At 33.9% G+C, this 21,432-nt stretch overlaps 1 protein-coding gene across 1 annotated transcript in view; it reads left to right on the top strand.

Moving 5' to 3' along the window:
• The window catches only part of Ccdc171 (coiled-coil domain containing 171), a 370,550-nt gene that overhangs the window by 96,831 nt on the left and 252,287 nt on the right, over positions 1 to 21,432 (top strand). The window contains 1 exon segment of the mRNA XM_047523648.1: positions 10,891 to 10,993. Within this exon segment, the coding sequence (XP_047379604.1) occupies positions 10,891 to 10,993 (103 nt within the window).

Genomic DNA, 21,432 nt, shown 5'->3' with positions numbered 1-21,432 from the left:
AGGTTTGTAAAGATTTTCATTTCTTACATTTATTCAGGCTGTAATTGTTTTGACCCATGTTCACTAAAATGTTCCTTCTTTTCCATTAACAAAGTCCCATACATCCTATAATACCAGCTCTGATATCTTGTGATCTGTGAAACTTTTCTATTTTTCTTAATGCACCCATCTATGTCAGAATTCTGCCCTTCCCCATTTCTTTAGTACTCATTTATCATCTTTATCGTAACACTCACCAGACTCTGCTGTGTATTATTTCTTCTCAGAGGCTCTGAATGGAGTGAGATTAGCTTACTAATTTTACTTATTCCAATTTTACTATAGTACTTACCTCAATAAATTGTTTAATTGATTTATTAGTTGATGCAGAATGCTCCCAACTCTTCAGTTTGCTGGGGTCCTCAGCAGGGAGAACATAAAATTTATGTTAGTACCCTAATGTCTTATTCTCCACAGAGACTCAGGCACTTCACTTTCAATTATGTCCCACAGCTCTTAGTGATTTCAGTTATTGAGGAAAATAAACATGATTTTTCCTTCTCAAAAGAGTTGGAAACTCTGGGTTATACTAAGAATTGGCCAAATCAGTGCTGCCCAGATGGAAAGTTAATGATGGGATTAAATTAAAAACTCTTTAGCATTTTCAAACGGTCCAATATTGTATATAATCTCCATTCATCTTAAGATGTTCAGTGTGTTTGCACTCAGGGATTGATATGCTCCTTCTGTGGTTGGTTCGGTTATAGTTGGAGTGTTTTAAATGTGGCGTTTTAGAAAGTAAAGAGCTCTTTGTAGTATACTCTAGTGTATAGTCAGTGTTATGTGTTACTCTAAACTTCATGGGCTGCCTTGCCTTTTTTTTTTTTTTTTTCCCTTTGCGGTGCTGGAGTTTGAACCCAGGGTCTTGTGCATACTAGTCAAACACTGTATCACTGAGTGACATCTCCAGTCCCTGTCCTACTTCTTAACAAGAGGATGAATCAATGGTGGAGAAAAATATGTTAGGCTTATTGAGTCGAGTACTGAATTTGGTCAACTTGCTTATTGGACACCATACTTAATAGTTTGGAAAGTTTCCTAGAATTATAACTAAGAGTGTAAAAACTAATAATCATCACCAATATAAGTTGAATGACTTTTCCTAATTCCACCTTTCTAGAACTCTAGTGAGTGGATGCAAAATAAAATGAGACTATTAAAATTTATCACAGAGCATATGGGCATTTTGTGACTAAAATTTTTTACTTGGTGCCAACAGATTGCTTTTTTATTTAACTCTCAGAGTTGGATGGATGGTCTAAAATAAGGCTAGTTGCAGCTTGCCAGCAACCTTTGTTTGCTTGTTACTTTTTCTACTCAGCACTTGTTTTTTGTAATGGTGCTGAAAATTGGGGACTAATTGTTTTTTCAAAGCTGGATAGATTGATAAACAGATCTGCAGTTGCAGATCTATGAATAATAGTTACTTGCTGTAGAGCTATGGGATGTTAAAAAGCTTATTCAGGTTACAACCTAAGTGATGTACAGTTTATGTGGTTCAAACTAATTATTCATATGTTTCTATTTCTTTCATCTTTTTTAAACTCCTAGTTTTGTGTCTTATTTTCATCCATCTTTCTATTTTTTTTGCCTTTAGCTTTCTTTCTTTTTTGTTTGATGCTTATTAGAATTGCAGTTATTTCTTGACCATAATATGAAATTAGAAAAGCATTTAATGAAAATTTATTGAATAAAATGCTGTTACTTTAGTAAGTATGATGTTTCTCTTTTCTTAAGTACATTTTTTCATGTACATATTTCTTTATTGATTTTCCCCATAGATTAGTGGCCTTTAGGGGAAAATGTTTTAAATTTTACTTTATTTTTTGGAAACTCATATTTATTTTTCATAATCTTATTTCCATTTTTCTTTAGCATCTGCCAAAGAACAGCTTAAGACTACTCTGTGGTTGTTCTTACCCACTCAGTGGTTTAAGCAGTGGGATGCAGACCAGTCTTAAGTGGCTGGCTGGGCACTGTATTTGGTAGGGATCTGCTGGGTAGGCACAGAGGTTGCCTACATTGCCTGCAGGACAGTCTGTGACCTCAGGTTGAGTAACAGTCCATTGAAGTTTTAAAGCCATAAAAATGGAGTTTTCTAGTTTCATAGCCTTAAAGTCTGACTGGTGCTTTGACTTCATAATTTTCGTTGAGTAAAGAAAAATTGACTTACCTTTTGCTTTGTTTTCATTTTGGAATGAAATTGTTTTAATGACATCCCATTATCCTGTGGGACCCTAGTTATATATATTTTTGAGCATAATAGTTTTGGTATATTGTAGAATATAGTTAGGAAGCATAAATTACCTATGGGTAATTTTTTTCTCCCTTTGAGCTAACAGCTTGTTTCTAGTTTAGGTCATGCTCAGGGCCCTTATTCAAATCTTGGTCTTTATTTTCTTGTTGCATTGGAAGAGAAAATTAAAGCCACTTTCCTCATGGGTTTTCTACTGAGATCAAGGCGTTACTAATAAAATAAAAAGACTTCAGGACATTTTGACACTTAAAAAGAGCACTGTATAATTTGATATAGCATAGACTTAGCTGAAATGGCCTTTAGTAATAATCTAGCCCAGGATACACAAAGTGTTAAAATAAATCCCAGGTCTTTTGGGAGCATTTAACAAATACAAATTAAGTTGACTTTGACTTTAATTACAGTGAAATTCTTCCTAATTAATGTCTGGATTTAAAAGATAGGATTTATAAATTAATGATATATAGTTAATATTTTTTCCACATTTTTTTGAGTGCATTATAGTTGTACATATTGATGGGTTTTGTTGTTACACATTTGTACATGCACATGATGTACACAAACAGGTGAACACAGTACATGAAATTTGACAGAGTTTGACTGTAAAAAGTTTTGAATAAAAATTCACTTCATCATTTAAAAGTCTATGAATTTATTAATAATGTTTAATCAACTATTAAATAAAACTGAATCTCTAGTAGAAGCTGCCTACTGATCATATGTATTGAAGTCTATTAGAGGCTTAATAGATCCACTTGGGTCTTTTAGACATAACTGTGAGTTTTGATATCTGCTTCTCTTGAATCAGGGGAGCTTTCATTTTCAAATTGGTATTATTAGAACTTGCTTTGTGCTTTATTCAATGAAATTTTCTTAAGTCCATCATTTCTTGAGATTTGTTTTTCTGCCACTCAGTAATATTTAGCTACAGCTCTAGGAGAGACCATATATTGAAAAGGGAATTCTAGTTCACATGAGATTTGCTTAGAATGTTTTATTCTCTAAAGAACTTGTGATTGAAAATGGTCAAGTATATATTTTCCCCCTATATTGTAGGGGTTTAACTGATTATATAATAATAGTGATTGCTAGTATAATATAGGATTTTTGAAAAGTGCTTTGGTTGTTATGCTTTGTGTTGATTTTAATGTTTCTTAATAATAATTTTTCTTCCAATGATCTGTTAGATTTGCTTTAGAACATGTTTCTGATTTGCAGGTGTTCAAGCTAATGGGTAGATAAATAGTCTATTCTGAATTTTTATTAAAAAATTGTTGATTGTGTTTGGCACTCAGAGTAGTACTAAGCATTGTTTTTGCTGATTCTTAATGGCCTTTAAAATTTAATACTATTAAATAGTATTCATGAATTGTGTGTCTTTGTGTATTTTAGTGTTCATTATATGGGTCCAGTTTTCTAAATTTATGATATGGTTTAATGCTTTTTTATTAAACTTGTTGAAATTTATTCTTATGTAAACTAGTAAAATTTTAAAAATTCAAATCCTGTTTTTGACTAGGGAAAAAAATAAAATGGTAATAAATGTGTGTGTGTGTGTGTGTTTATGTTATGGCCCATATTCATATTGAAAGGTAGTATTTACTGAAAAATAAATGAATTGTTAAAGCCAAGTGAGGGAGGTGACATTTCATTATGAGAGATAAGCAAGTGGGATCGTAGGATGCTCACAGGCAAGGAAAGAACTAAGAGATACTAGCTATAATTAATATGATCAAGTAAAAGCTGCAGATGGTTATTATTATGAAAACTGACTAGACCAAATTCAGGTCAGCTCAGCAAGCTGTTCTTGAGCCTTTCAAATGCACTGTGTGTGTAATGGTAAGTAGGTATAAGATATGATGAAAAGGTGAGCCATGGAAGCAAAAGGATGTGATATTGTTTATAGGTTTTAATGCTTCCTTTTTTATTTAGATTTTTTCATAATTGCTTAACATATATTCAAATTAAAAACTTGAAGCTTACTTGAATTCAGAAATGTTCAGAAATTATAAGTATTATGTATCACTGTTTCAAAAGTTCAACCTGTTTAAAATGCTAATTTCATTTTAAAAACCCCAGTGACTAAATAAAGGTATTTATTTTTAACCTAGGTGTTTTTCCTAGTATTTTAACCTTATTAGAATTGTCCTTCATAGCTTTTATTGTTATATGTCACTCAAGGTAGCTTTTTTGATTATAGATCAGTAAGGCCCATTTGCCAGTTTTTAGGTGTAAATATGTATTTGCATATGCTTTTTTGTATGTTTCTTGCATTAAAATTTTTATTTATAAACTTTTCTGCTTGTGATACTAGGGAAGTATGAGCAAAAACAAAATGAGAGATGAGTTTTTTCAAACTCAAGATGATTATGAAACTTAATAAATGGCTTATTGTGTTTAATCCAGACATTCATTCAGTTCAGCAATATGAAAATGTAGTGTATCAAGGTGGAAATATATGATCGCCCACCACCCGCAGGGACAATCACAATGTGTACGCTCTTCTTGATCACAGGAACCAAAAGGAGTTTATTCCACAAGTCTCAGACTTATATTGAGAACATCAGCCTATCAGAGAGTAGACTACCAGGAAAGTCAGCCTATCAAGGAACAGTCTCCAGGCAGATACCAGGATTGCCTCATGTACAACAGCCAACCAGAGTTACTTCCTAAAACTTGTATATGAGTGCAGCTATGTCTGGCAAGCTGCCAGGCGCCATCTTAGAGATCAGGCCACGGTATGGCTCTGGGGCCCTCAGAGCCTGCCCCTGACAGAAATACAGGGAGTTCTTTTTTGTTATCTATTGATCTTCCTGGTTGAGGATATTTTATAACCTACCTTGACTCCTTGTTAGTAATACATTAAGATCTGGCAGTCACACAGTTTTCTGACCTTTGAATATTTTGATGTTTTTAGTCCTCTGTGTACTCATTGTTTGTAGATTGAACACAGCATCTAAAGTAGTCCTTGGTTCAGGGTAGGTGATTAGTAAGTGTTCACCTAAACATCATCTGGTAGCCATAACATTAAGGGACTTCTAGTGAGGAAGCAAATGCTTCATGTGAATTATGTGTGAGGCAAAATAATGAGTCCTTTCATTCTACAGTTCTATCTTTTAAATTTCTTTTTTTCTTTTTCTTATTTTGGGTACCCGAGATTGAAATCAGGGGCACTTGACCACTGAACCACATCCCCAGTCCTATTTTGTATTTTATTTAGAAACAGCGTCACTGAGCTGCTTAGTGCTTCACTTTTGCTGAGGCTGACTTTGAACTTGAGATCCTCCTACCTTAGCCTTCTGAGCCACTGGGATTACAGGCATGTGCCACCACACCTGGTCTATCTTTTAAATTTCTAGGGATATTTAGAATTATAGAATTTGTTGAATTAATGATTTAACATTTAACCTAAACTTATTCTTTAGGTCACACATTAAGATATTAGAAACAACATTTTATTTTTTGTACTTTATTTTCTCCCCAGTGGTTTTATTTATTTAACTGATAGACTATACGTTAGTTCTAGAATTCTCACACTAAAGGCTATTAAAAGAACTCATAGCTTTGGAAACAAATTTTAAATATAAGCATAATCAAGCACTTAAATCAAAGAGTTTTATTATATGAATAAAGAATGAAAGCTTCATTTGTAAATCCAGAACAATTTATTAGAAAAACTGCCAATTATAAAATAAGCAGTTTTTTCATATTAGCTGAGTCATGTTTTTTATTGCAAGTTAATATATTATTAGACTATTAGCCTGATATCTCAGTAGAATGGTATGAAAATTATTAATCCAAAAAAGTTATAGTAATTTTCAGGTATGGTTAGTCTCTTATAAAGTCTGGCTAGTGATCAAATCTTTTCTTTGCTCTTTGAATAATTTTATACTAGTCAGTATGTTATGGATAATTTGACCTTAAATTGTAATGGTATTGAAGTTTTAGCTCATATTTTAATTGGGATTGAACCCTTACCATTAAAGAGATTACTGGTGTATTAGGAATTTAATCAAAACTTTTTATGTTAAGCTCTCTCCGAGTATGTAATTTGTCAGGCTTTCTCCATTTCTAATTCCTATAAACTTTTATACTTTGATATTGATGGGGACTTAGCTTCGGTTAACATGAAATAATATAAAGGACGTATACTTTGGGACATCTATTTTAATTCCAGCCCTATTTCTCTCCCTCCACCCTCATTCTTGGGATTGAACCATATTCCCTTCCCTTTTATTTTGTGAGACAGACAGGGTCTCTCACTAAGTTGCTTAGGGCCTCCATAAATTGCCAAAGCTGGCCTTGAACTTCTGATCCTCCTGCCTCAGCCTCCGAGTTGCTTGGATTACAGGTGTGCCTGGTTCAGTCCTGTCTCTTAGTAGTTTTGTAACATTTAGTGATATCCCTTGAAAGCTGTTTGCTCATTTGTTAAATGGTGCTAATAATTTTTATCATGTACAACTTTTGGAGTATTAAAAATAATACAGGGCTGGGTGTAGTGGCACACACCTGTAATCCCAGTAACTTGGGAGGCTGAGGCAGGAAGATCTTGAGTTCAAAACCAGCCTCTGCAATTTAGCGAGGCCCTAGGTAATTAAGCAAGACACTTAACTCTAAATAAAATGTAAAAAGGGTTGGGGATGTAACTTAGTGGTTAAGCACCCCTGGGTTCAATCCTTGGTATCCCCCTAAAAAAGAGAATACAGGAATCAATAGTGGATGTGAAAATATGTTAGGCATATAACAAATTAAAAGAAATGGAGTGGATATACTGATATCAGACAAAATAGATTTTTGGAATAAAAATTTTACTAAAGAGGGATATCTTAAAAAAAGAGTCAGTTTACCAGCAAGATCTAACAATTATAAATATAACACTTAACAACAGAACTCCAAAAATGAGAAGCAAAATCCAACAACAAATTGAATAATTTAGATGAAATGGACAAATTTATAGAAAGACACTGTTCTATTCAGATCTTTTGCAGTGGTGACTAAAAAACCTGACAAGAACCATTTTAGAGAAGGAAAAGTTTATTTGCGGGTTCACAGTTTCAGAGGTCTCAGTTCAGAGAGAGCCAGCTCCATTCCTCCAGGATGAAGTGAGGCTGAACATCATGGTGGAAGAGTGTAGTGGAGAGAAGAGGTTCACATGATGATCAGAAGCAGAAAGAGAGTTTACTCACCAGATACAAAATATATACCCCAAACACATGCTCCTGGGGACCTGCCTCCTTCAGCCTCACTCTACCTGCCTTCAGCTACCACTCAGTTAATCCCATCAGGGAATTGATTCACTGATTGGGTTAAAACTCTAATAACACAGTCATTTTTCCTCTAAACCTTGCATTGTCTCACACATGAGCTTTTGGGGAACATCTCACATCCAAAGCATAACAGACTCAAACTATTAGAACTAATTAAAAAGGATTAGAAAACTAAGAGATTGAATTAGTAATCAAAAACTTCCCACAAAGAAAAGCATAGGCCTGGGTCACTTTCCTGGTAAATTCTGTTTAAGAAGAATTCATACAGATTCTTCCCAAGTCCTTTCAAAACATGAAAAAGGAGGTTAACACTTCCCGTCTCATTCTGTGAAGCTAGTAGTGTTACCCTTATACCAAAACCAAAGACACCACAGGAACAGAAAATCACAGACCAATGTCTCTTTTGAATACAGATGCTAAGATTCCCACATGATACTAGCAAATTGAGTTTTTGGCAAGATATAAAAAAGATTTCATGGCATGATCAGGTGGGATTTATTACAGGAAGGTAAGATTGGCACAATACACAATATAGCTTAGAGATCTTTCTGTATCAGGATGCAACAAAGAGTTTCTTCCTCCTATCTAATGTCTAAAGTGGGAGAACCCTAATTGATGTGACAGTATTCTGTTGATAACATGTACTTTAACTGTGATTTTAAATACAAGGTATTTTATAGGTTCTAGGTACACCATTTTGAGAATGAAAAAAAATATTTCCCACCTAGTGGTAATAGAGCATTATTGTGCTAAGTGCTGAGAAGGATGAGATCAAGGGATTTGATACAGTAAGATGTGAAGCCCTTTTTTTCTAAAGAGGTGATAATTGAGTCAACATCTGAATAAAGAATTATTAATTTTATGTACAGTCAAATCATCTCTTATCTAGGTTTCACTTTCTGTGGTTTCAGTTACCTGTGGTCAACTGTAGTCCAAAAATATTTAGTGGAAAATTTCATAAATAAAAATTCATAAGTTTAAATAAAGAATTAAAAAATAAATAATAAAGAATTCACCTGAGTGGTATGGTAAAATCTCATATCATTCTCTCTAGGGCATTAATCATCCTTTTGTCCAGTGCATCCAGGATATATATACTACCTGCCTGTTAATCACTTAGTAGCAATCTTGGTATCGGATCACTGTCACAGTGTCACAGTGTTTGTGTTCAGGCAAGCCTTATTTTACTTAGTAATTACTCCATAGAGTACTGATGCTGGCAATTTTCCTGCCATGGAGAAGGCTTAAAGTGCTTCCTTTAAGTGAAAAAAGGTGAAAGAATAATATATTTTCAGAGAGAAAGGGGACCAAATTTACATAACTTTTTTTATAGTACATTTAAAAAATTGTCTTATTTGATTATCGTTGTTGTCTTTAACTGTATCTAATTTATAAATTAAACTTTCTCATAAGTACATATGCATAGGAAAACATTTCAGAAAAGAGTATATCAGTATCATCTGTGCCTTAAGTCATCTTTAGGGGTCTTGGAATATTTCCCTTTGGATAAGAAGGGACTGTTATATTTTAACGATGTCATTTTGCTCTATAATATCTGTTTTCCCATTTCTTTTTTATCTATAAGCAATCTTTCAATAGTGCCTTTATCTTGTCAAGCTTTTAAACAGATTTTTTACATATTTAAAAAAACAGCTCTTCTTTGACCCCACGGTTGTCCTTTTCAATTACTGCCCTTTATTTCTCCTTCCCTTCTTACTAAGAAATGTTGTCTCAACTTTGTTTCCATTTGTTCATCTTTTACTCAATTAGGAAAAAAAATCAGACTTACTCCTTCCATATGTTCCAGGCTGGGTTATATCTATACTACAGTGAAGATTTCATCAGTCACCCATGACCTCCAAACAAAGTAAACACTTTTTAATCATCATTTTGCTTGATGTTTCTGTGGCATTAGACATAATATTTACAACACTCACCTTGAAACAATTTCTTGTTTTTCATGACAATATACCCTTCTGTTTTCCTTCTTTTTTGGTCTTCTTAGTTGGTTGCTTTCCTAAGAAATATAGGAGTTCTTTAAGACTTTGTCCTAGGTTTTTTTTCACTTTCCTTCAGGCACTTTTTTTTTGGTGGGGAGTGGTTACTTGGAATTGGACCCAGGGTTGTTTTACCACTGAGATACATTTCTAGCTCTTTTTATTATTTTTATTTTGAGACAAGGTCTCACTAAGTTGCTTCAAACTTGTGATCCTCCTGCCTCAACCTCCCAAGTTGCTGGGATTGTAAGTGTGTGCCGCTGCACCTGACTCAGGCACTCTTTTTTTTTTTTTTTTTTTTGTGGTGCTGGGAATTGAACCCAGGGTCTTGTGCTTGTGAAGCAAACACTCTACCAACTGAGCTATATCCCCAGCCCGACTCAGGCACTCTGAAGGCAAACTTCAGACATCCTATGTAGATGATTCCCAAAGCTGTACTTGAGCTCTCTTCTGAGCTTTCCACCAGTGTGTTCAGGCACTTCCCATATTGTTCTATTTTATTTGTTCTTTGCTCATTCAAATATATTTATTTAGGACCTGATAATTACCAGGCATTGTGCTAGTGCTAAGAGTATCTTATGTATCTCCAGTGGAATTGATGAAAAGAGAATTCATTTGAAGTCTGCTAAAAATAAGCAAGTTCAAAAACCCAATAACAGCCCAAACAAGACCTTTTCTCTCTGTTATTTTCATTCAACTGCTGAAATCTATCTTCTTTTAGTTTGAAACCTTGGGATTCGTCTTGACTCCTATCTTTATCTGAACATTTTCTCTATCATCATCCAGTACAGTTGAGTCCAATCAGTGTAGTCTTACTCAATGCAGTGTTACTAAGGTTTGTCCATTTCGCCTTCTGGGTGTTTTTCCAATGCATCCACTATCCTGCTTTTCACTGAGTACCCTAGACCAAGCTATCATCACTTGACTTCAGCATTAGCTTGTAATCAGTCCTAACTGCGTTCACTTTGATTGCCATTTGGCAATTTGCCACATGACTGCAAGCATGATTTTTAAAAGGATTCCTTAATCTGTCTCAATTTTCTTATCTATAAAATTCTTACCATCCATCATAGAATTGCTATAAGGGTAAAAATATTTTCTGTATATAAATAGAATAATGCTGGTACTAAATCCTCAGTAAATTATTAATGAGACCTTGTATAGTATTACATTAGGCCAAGCAAAAGGTGTGATTAAGACAGATTTATTAATAATAGATTTGAATGGAGTAATTAATCTTATATTAATTGTGCTATATATGTTCATCCTAAAATCTGCCACTCTTATAATACGTGATCTTATTATGTGTAATTTTTTTCTTAATTAAAAGGCTAAGAAGCACCAGGCCTTCCTAGTAGAGACATGTGAAAATAACGTGAAAGAATTGGAATCGATCTTGGACAGCTTTACTGTGTCGGGCCAGTGGACATCAGGTTAGTTGAAGGTATAAAATGACAGATGCATCTGTCAATGTTCCAAAGTCACTACATTTTGGGAATTCTGCAGATGCCTCTTATAGTCCCTCATCTCAACATGTTTTGATTTGATGACATGATAAGAGGAGTTCTCACAGCAGTCAGTTGGCCTAGCTGGCTGAGAAAGGGTGATGGAATGTGGACCTGCTGTTGTCCTCCCAGAACTTGATTTACAAGTGTTGGGGTCTGTATGATTGGACAGACAAGGGCTCACTTGCTGTGTTCTGAATCCAACTGAGAAAAAAGTCCTTAAAGTATACCTGCAAGGGGAACAGATGTTTCGATCAAACTGAGCCAAATTCTGAGGCAACCTTCAGCAACTTAAAGGTCATGCATTCAAAAGGTTATGTAGGACACAGACTGTAACAGAGTGCATGTTCTATACTGTTGCTTTCTATGCTGGTTCTTGCCTTCATTTCCTACTACTGTGTGTGTGTATACACACACACAATCTCCAGATGAGAGTGCTTATGTAGAATATTTTGGTTTTAGTATTAATCTATTTAATATGATTAAGAACAGTAAAAGTCTTATATTAGGTAGAAATATTTTGGGAACTAGCAAACATTAGTTGGCTAATGAATGCTAGTCACAATTTCCACTTTCTTAATTTTTCGATTATATCATTGTGTATGCCCTAGTAGCTTTGACTTAAATGCTTTTACTTTTCTGCCTGTTTTCTTTTACCATACCATCAACCTTGGATTATTTAGTTGTTTTATGGCCATTATATTCTTCTAAAAGCATATAAAATTCTTTCACTTAAAAGTTGAGCTGTAAGACTTTATTTTTAAAGGAAACAAAAAGTAAATTCTGTAGAAAATCCTTAAGTTCAGAAAAGTTGTCCTTGAAAAACTGAAAAGATCTGATTAAGGCCTGTATTTCACCTTATGGATCTGCAGATTTCTCAGTGAACCAAGAGAAATTTAGGAGCTGGGGTTGTAGCTCAGTGGAAGAACACTTGCCTAGCACAGGTGAGGCACTGGATTCGATCCATAGCACCACATAAAAATAAATAAATAAAGGTATTGTGTCCTTCTACAACTAAAAAGTTTTTTAAAAAAATTAGTTTGCTTTGCTATTGTTTATTTAATTTTTAAATTTTGCTTTTATTCTTCATATATTTTTAGCTGTAATTTTACTGAATGTGTAACTTTGTCTTTATTTAAATGTTTCCCCAAAGCATTAGTGTTTTATGGTTTGTTACTGTGGAAAAGCTGAAGTGCATAAAAATGACATTAAAAATACAGATAATAGGTATCCAGTTTTTTAATTACATTTTAAAATAACATTGGAGGATAAAATTTGCTTTTGCAATGATAATCTTTTATTATTGAGATGTATCCATGGTGTTTAATGGGGTTAGGATCTTTACAAATTGTTAAATATTATCATAGCATATCTTATGCTTCAATATTATTTTAAATATTTTTTTCTAATTATAAAAGTAAAACTAAGAGATCATGTCTCCTTTGAATTTTAAAATGAAATAGTTGATAACGAAGCTACTCACAAGTTTTCACAAAGCCTGTAGAAAAGGAGTCATTTACTGAAATTTTCCTTTTTATTCTTATCTTTTAATAACCATGGTTTTAAACTACCTAGTTTCCTATATACATGTGTACCCTATGTATTTCAGAGAATATGTTCCTGGAGAAGGACTGTGCACTGAATTAATGACTTTCGATTGTTATGGAGGAGTCTTTCTTTCCATACCTAGTTATTCCCTTTTTCACCCTCCTGGAGCCATTCTCCTCTGGTGTCTGTTTTGCATGGTGCCTTGTGGGCTAACATCTATGGATCTTGGGCTCCTTTGCCCTCTGGCTTCTGGTTGAATTTGGACTGTAGGGTGCACTAGCAGGAAATTAAGAGGCTGGAAGAAGAAAAAAGTTCAGGGTATTTGTTTCTGCTGGTTCCTCTACTCCAGTGCATTCCTGGAAGTGGCTTCAGTTTTCAGCTCCTATCAGGTGGGTCCTCTTTCATTGATGTGGCTCTTGTTAGACTACTGTTGGTGACATGGTTCCCTCCACTAGACCTTTAAGACTTAGGCATGGTATTGGTTTTTTACTCTTGCCAGTTCTTGGTTCTTCCTCATATCTTATTGATTCTGTTAATCTGTCCACATTTCTGTAAATAGTCTATTAGATATTCTTCTGCTGAACTGTTCTATGTCATCTAATTTCTTGTTAATTCACATACCTGCTTGGAATTTGACTTCATTTCTGCTCTTGCTTCCTTGAATAGACCTAAGTTAACTATAATGAACATTGTTTCTGCTTACACTAGCTCAGGTTGATTTTTTGTTACTTAACCATGAGGGATGTGACTAATAAATTCTATTGCTTAATATTTTATTGAAGAACTAGATCATTTGAAAAACTTATCCTACACTAATTTGAGGATATATGTGTGACATACATAAAAACAGGAGAGAATGTCTACTTCAAATGGAAACATACTCTTACTTGGTGATAGTAGCATATTCTTAGAATTTGTAATAAAATTAATTGAGTTATCTTGGAAAAAGTTTTCCAGAGAGCTTCTGTTTTGTAGATATGGCATGTAGGCAATACTTGCCAATGTGTTACCAACCCTTTTATTACCTCTATATACCTTTCAATTCAGTACCTACCCTGTATCTATCTGCTCTTTAAGGAAAAGTAATCCATGGTTGAAATTTACAGAGTCTGAAACAAAATTGGTTTTTGACTTGCTCTTTAAAATAAAATGAATATAAATCATTCTTTGAATTAATCTTAGTCCAGAATTGATAGTAGTTGCTAGGTATTCTGTTATCTATCTTCAGATTTTATGGACTTATACATAAAGAACTTTTCTGAAGCATGTGTAACATATTAGCTTATCTTCAGGTAGCAGATAAGTTTACTTTAGTCCAAGATTGTTCAGTATTTTGTTTACTTAGAGAATTTAACTTGATCTCTTTATCAAGGTCAGCATGACAGTGTATACCTCTTTATCTATTGCCTCTAACACCTCTGCCCTGGATGCCAATGGGTTTCTGCTTCCACCTTTGCTTCTTTTTAGTTTGCTTTCTTATTTTTTTGTGGTGCTGGGGATCAAACCCAGGGCATATGCATGCTGCTAGGCAAGTGCTGTACCACTGAGTTACACCTCTAGCCCCTTTGTCTGCTTTCCTGATGGCCACCGAATGATCATTTAAAAACCTAGGTTTTCATTTTAATTTGTGGGAGTTCTGGGGAATCTCATGGCAGCTCTAGTTAATGATACTCTACTGTGTACTTGAAATTGGCTAAGAGAGTTGATCTTAAATGTCCTTACTGCCCTCTTCTCCCTGTGGTAATTATGTGTAAAGATGGATGTGTTAATTAACTTGATTGTGATAATCATTTCACAATGTATAATAAATCCTCACATTGTACACCTTGAATTTATACAATTTTTATTTGTTAATTATGCTTCAATAAAGCCAGAAGGAAAAAAAAAAAAAAAAAAAAACCCAGCAACAAAACCCTGTTAGAGCATGGCTTTCCTTTGATCTAAACCTTTAGGGCCCTGCATTTTACTTAGAAGACAAAGTGCTAGTAATGGCTTACAGGACCCTTCATTACCTCTTCCTTTATTACTCATTGACCTCATTTGTTACTAATCTCCCCTCCTTTTCTGGGCTTGGGCTACTCTGGCCTCCTGCCATTTTTTGAACAAGCTTGCACTTCCATTAGGGGCCTTCGTGATGGCCATTCCTGCTATCTGTGTTTTTTTTTTTTTTTTTTTTTTTTAAATCTGGTATGTCTGGGGCTGGGGAGATAGTTCAGTCAGTAGAGTGCTTGCCATGCAAGCACAAAGCCCTGGGTTCGATCCCCAGCACCGCAAAAAAAAAAAAAAAAAAAAAAAAAAAAAAAAAAAAAAAAAAGAATCTGGTATGTCTGACTAGCTTTCCTTTCTTCTTCAAATCTAAGTGTCAACTTCTTCATGAAGCTTACCCTCTGTACATTACCATGCCCTTTACCTCACTACCTCTCTCCTTTTCCTGCTCTACTTTTTTTCTCCCCTGGGCACTCATTGCTTTCAAACATTCATAACATACTATATAGTACATTTCTTCTTATATCTAAGCTCCATGAAGTTAAGTCTCTCTCTCTCTTTTATTCATCAATGTGTTTTACGCAGCCTGAACAGTAATACTTGGCACAAAGCAGTTGTGCAAAAAATATATTGTTGACTGAATGAATGAAAGCATGAATATTCAAATCCATTGGTTGAAGTCTGTTTCACATTTTAATGTTTGAAGTTATAAGGGTATTCATGGAATCTCTTTCCAAGTTATAGCAGCTATTGGGTAGAAAAATTGACCTTCAGTGGAAAAGAAGTGCAGTCTTTTGTACATGATAGAAATCTCACCTTTATTGCTTATTATCATTAGACAAGACAGCCTTAATTTACTTGATCAGGGACATTTGTTTCCTATTTCTGCTTTCTACTTCCATTAAAATTGAAGCACTACAGATGCTCATATTTTATTTTTTTCTTGGTGGAAATCATTACAGTAGGGTGTGTGTTTGAGGAAATCCTTTCCTACTTTGAACCCATGTAGTTAGTCTTTTCCAAGTGTTTCTTCTAATACAGTTTGTCCTATGCCTGAGGGTATTATCAGACATCTGGAATATGACTTTTTCTTCATTAAGTTCAAGAAAGTTTTTCTTGTGACTCAGTCTTGATTCCTCCTCAGGGTGGTTGACTTTCATCTAAACCAAGACTTCAACCTTCTTCAACTTGTTCTTCTTGAGGAAATCATTTGTGATACTCTAGAGATGATCTTGTTCCTTCTGCTTGAAGAAGCTGAAGGATCCTGGGAGATGATAACAACAGAGTTGGATGTTTTCAGGTGTGTGTATGTCCCCTAGGAATGGTGCATTCTTAGGAAGTGCTCTTAGGAAAACCAGGATAGCAAATTGGACTTTTTCTCTCTTCTTTCTATACTTTTTCATAAAGGAATATTGCCTACACTTGGTGTTCTCTTGAGAATTTTAATTTTTCATATGAACTTTGTAGCTAGTGCCTTTTAGCTAGAGATTCATGGGTAACTGAGAAGCTGAGGATAGCTGTAAGAGCAGTTGACAGGGGTTCTTCGGTGTCCTTTACCAATTTCTCCTCTCTTTGTTCCCATATCTCACAATTCATGGAGATTTACAAACCAAACCTGCCATCCTTCATCATGCTGGTAGATTCCGTTTATGAAATCCTAGAGAGTTGATTTCACTAAGAGTTCACATAACATTCTGTAAAGGGATCAGAAATATATGCCAAGATGTGTTGTTTATTGACTTTTCCTAATGTGAAGAATACCTATTAATGTCAGAGTATTTTGTTTCAGGCATTTTTACTTTGGTTAAAAGTTGGCCAGAACAAGAAGCCTTTTTCTGTTTTGCTTCATCTTACTCACAGTATGTAAAAGATAGCCTGTAGTAGTAATAAAGTGATTCTAAGCTCAACTTTGTGCTGATTTACTATTAATTTCCAACCATCTTCTATATGCTTGTTCTTTTTGCATTTTTTGTCTTTTTATTTACCAACTTTTTCCATCTTTTACCTTATAGTTAAACATAGATTTGATGGGCTTCCCTAGATTCTCGTTTATCTGAAAATTTTAAAATAGACTATTTTCTCCCTTTTTCCAGAAATGTAAATTTTAAACGATTGAAGTGAAACAATATATGTTTTATCTTGATTTTTTTATTAAACCTGATTCCCTTTAAATCTTAAGTAGTTTGTAGAGAGTATTGTTTAAAGAAAACATTCACATAATTTAAAAATTCTGATTATTGAGCATCACTTCATGCCTCCATTGTAATTTATTAAATATAGAACAATCATGAGGTCATTTGTGATTTGTAAAATAATGAGTTTTTAAAATAATGGCTGCCAATAAAATGAACACAAACTTTTATACATTTGAATGCATAATCAAGTTTTGAATACACAGCAATACTGGAAGTACTCTCTCTCTCTGTGTGTGTATGTGTGTGTATGTGTGTGTGTTTATTTTTTTTCTAACCAGTGTTGGGGAGAATACACACACTGGAATGAAACACAACTTCCCATTTATGTTATCCTATCTAACAGTATATGTTTTGTTTTCTTGTCAGTGTACCTTCCCTACTTCAGAAATGGAAGGTCTATATTAACTTTAAATTTAGAAACTATTTTTCTACTCATGGATATTAGTTTTAAATTTAGGAAACTATCTTTCTTTTCTATGGTTGCTGCTTTTTGAGGCAATTAGAAAAATTTCCCCATCTTTTCTCTCTCATTCTCATGTACATCTTATAATTCCCAGAATATAGCCAGATAGGAATGATCCAGGGACTAGAGATAAAGTTCCAAGTTCCCTTTACATTCCTAACTAGGGATCAAGATGAAAGAATCTTGGTTGCAGTTCATACTAGAGATAAAATTTTCCCTATAATCTATATGGCAGAGGTAATTATAATAGTTTGCTACTTACTGAAAGATACAGTTGGAACTATGCACATCCAGGTAGACCTCAGAAAGTGATCTTCAAGGGAAATGTGATCAGTATTTAATGGTTTCAGAGTAGAACCAAGGATGAGTCATACATTTTTATATATATGGTTATTTTCTTCTTTTCATTTGAAGATTAAGAAAAGGAAAACCAAATGGAATTTATGCAAAACTAAATACCGCAAAATAAGGGGAAAATAACAGTACCTGAAATATACACAATAGAATTGTGAAATGAGTTACTGTAGAAATCAGAATAAAATTTAGAGACTGTTTGGCATATACAGTAGGATACCAAAAGAAATGACCATTATTAAGTAGTAGTAATAAGCAAAAAGCAGAAATAGAGAAAGATTAATGTTCCCTTCCAAGAAAACCCAACATAAGATTAAAAGGTAAGAAAGTAAGATAAGAAGGATAGTAAGGAAAATAAAATAGGATAGTAGATTTAAAATTTGTGAGATGCATGTCAGAATTGACACTGGAAAGTCAGTTTGATTTGGAGGAAAGAATGTAGAGGAAAAGAACACAGATAAAATGCAGAGGAGAAGAACAAAGGAAACAGATAAAGGAGGTAAAGCAAAGTGAAAAGTTGATTAATTTGTAGTATTAATAAAGATTATAGGTTTTCTTAAGGCAGAAACTAGAATAAATGAAACACATGTAATAATTCAAGACATAATTTAAAGACATGTCTTTGAGATAAAAAGATTTTAGTATTAGGATGGAATCACTACTTTCCAAGGAAAAATAATTAAGGCTTTTATTTAGATGTGTTCTTAAAAATTTTTTTATTTTAAGGATGAAGGAAAGACACAGTATTTCCTATAAGAAGAACAGAAGTCTGAATAGTGAACCCATATTTTTCTACCAAGAAAAACTTCAATAAGGTTTTCTTTTTTAAAAAGACAAGATTCTCCTGTGATGTTTTCCTTCAAATTCATCCAGTAATTAGTTGCCTATATGTTACTTTTTAATGCAAAATTTCAAACATATACAAAAGAAGGTAGAAGAGTGTAACAAAATCCCTTGTACTTACCACTCAGATCAAAATTTATGACCAGCTTCATTCATTACCCCACCTATTTCCCCTCTTAGATTATGTTGAAGCATAGTCCAGATATAATTTGATTTCATTTATAAATATTTAATTTTCTAAAAGATGAGTATTTATGCTTAAAAATTTTTTTTAATATATATATTTTTTTGGTTATGGAGGAAACTTATTTCATTTATTTATTTTTATGTGGTGCTGAGAATTGAATGCAGTGCCTAACACATGTGAGGCAAGTGCTCTACCACTGAGCCACAACCCCAAATATTTATACTTTAAAACATATCTAGATTACTTTTAATACCTAATATAATGTAAATGCTATAAAAATATTTATGTTGTATTATTTAGAAAGTAATAACAAGAAAATAAGTCTGTATGTGTACAGTACAGACATAATTCCCACCCCTCCAGTATGATTGATCTGTGCTTGGTTGAATGTGTGAACCCATGCATATACAGTAGGATGACGATATATGAGATCATTATCACATCTAAATAAATAAAAATAATTTTCAGGATCATAAATTTCCAATTTCCATATATATATATGTATATGTGTGTATATATATGTATAGGTGTGTGTGTGTGTGTGTGTGTATTTTATGTCAATTTGTTTAAAAGAGCATTCAAAGAATGTTATTATGGTTGGCTAATGGGTCTTTTAAGTAATATTACAAATTTGTAAGTTCCTCTCCTGTCTCTTGTTCGTTTAGAATTTTTTTCTAAAGTTTTGTTGTTAAAAAACTTTGTCATGTATTCTCAGAGTTTCAGTCTTTGCTTCTCTCTGCTCTTATCTCACAAACTTCCTGTAAATTGGTCATTGAATCTATAGTAATGAAATGTTCTTTATCTGTGCTGTCTTATTAGCCACAGTGGCTATTGAGAGCTTGAAATATAGTTATTGTGTCTAAGGAACAGACTATTTAACTTTACTTAATTTAAATATGAGTTTAAATAATCACAGTTAAGTCAGTTTAAATAATTCCACTTGTCACTTGGCTACTGTATTAAACATTACAAAACTAGAGACTTGGTTAAGACTTGGCCTCTGATTTTCCTTTAAGTTGCATTTCTTAAGTACTTTTAATATTCTTTATCTTGCACGCTTCTTTTTGAGTCTTTTTTTTTTCCTTCTTCTTTGCAGTACTGTGGATTAAACCCAAGAGTGCACCTCCAATGACACAAATTCCCAACCCTTTTTTACTTTTTAAATTTTGAGACAGAGTCTCACTGAGTTGTCCAGGTTGGCCTCAAACTCAGGATTCTCCTGCCTCAGTCTTAGGAATTGGTGGGTTTACAAGTGTATGCCACCATACTGGGATATATGTCTTTGACCTATGTTAATTTGGATTTTCAGTTAAAATCTGTTAACACCATCATACTTGTTATGATAGGTTTAATTACATTTCTGCCTTAGGTTGCTTATATAGTTACTCTTTAGGAGAAATTGTAGAAATTCTTTGTTTTAGTCATAGAATACTATGAATTGTGTAGTATAGAAAGTAAGTGAAGATTAAGTGTGCATTATAAGGTAGGAACATGTAAAGCTAGAATTTGGGGAATCAGAACTACTGTGAATACTATGAGTTAAGAAATGTATTGTAAGAATTATACCTTATGCAATTGTGAGAGGATTTGAGGAAGTGAGGTCTAGAAAAGGAAGTTGGAGGTTCAAAGAAAAATGGCTAACCAGTCATATTTAAATACTGTCATGATTAGGGTTAAAGCTAAAGCAAATCTAGGAATCCAATCTTGCTGTTAGAGCTGCTGATAAAAACTGTGTGAGGCTTTTTTCTTGACCTGAGATCACTGTTCATAAACAGGACTTATAGAAAGAAAGGTATACCTAGAACTGATCAAATGAAGATAGCTGACTGGCCCTCGACCTTTGCCTCTTAATGAGGATTGAGTGAAGATGAGCAGGAATTAATCAGTATTTCTATATTTATCTTTCATTGCATGTAATTACTATAACTTTTAGAGGATTATGGCTTCTATTTTACTTCTTTTAAGTCTTGTCCCAACTTTTGTTTTGGACTTATTATCATATGAATATACAGAGAAGGGAATTCTGTGAAACAGTTCCACTTCAGTGAGGCTGATGCAGAACCATCATAGTCCACTCTTTGTCAACTTGGTGACCCTATTATACCTTTTAAAACTGTATTTCACTTCCAAATAGGGGCAATAACAAAATTATGCTATGACTCACATGAAGTAGCTCTTTCTTTTCCTAATGTATTATCTTATGTGATTATGGAGGCTGAAAAGTTCAAGATCTGCACTTGGCATGCTAGAGACCCAGGAGGGCCGATTGTATAGTTCAGTTTGAGTCTGAAGGCCTAAGAACTAGGAGAGCTGATGGTGTAAGCTCTGTTCTGAGTCTGAAGGCAGGAGAAGACTGATGTTCCAGGTGAAAATTTGCAGAGAGAAAGAATTCTTTCTTATGTAGACTATTCTATTCAGACCTTCAGCAGATTAGATGAAGCTCAGTTACATTGTGGAAGGCAGTCTTCTCAGTCTGCTAGTTCAGATGTTAATATCATTCAGAAATGCCTGCAGAGACACACCCAGGAACAATGTTAACCAAATATTTGGGCACCCCATGGCTCAGTCAAGTTGACATAAAATTAGTTATCCTCCTCCCAATCTCTGGAATTCCTCAGCCTGTTTTGTTTCTATAGATTTGACTTCTTTAGATACCTCATATAAGTGGGATCATACAATATTTGTCTTTTTGTGATAGGCTTATTGTACTTAGAATAATGTCTTCAAGGTTCAGTCATATTGTAGCATGTGATATGGATTTCTTACGTTTTAATTCTGAATAATATTTCAG

The sequence above is a fragment of the Sciurus carolinensis genome, chromosome 14 (genome assembly GCF_902686445.1).
Source record: "Sciurus carolinensis chromosome 14, mSciCar1.2, whole genome shotgun sequence".
NCBI classification, from domain to species: Eukaryota; Metazoa; Chordata; class Mammalia; order Rodentia; family Sciuridae; genus Sciurus; species Sciurus carolinensis.
This window is presented reverse-complemented; position numbering and strand designations above follow the sequence as displayed.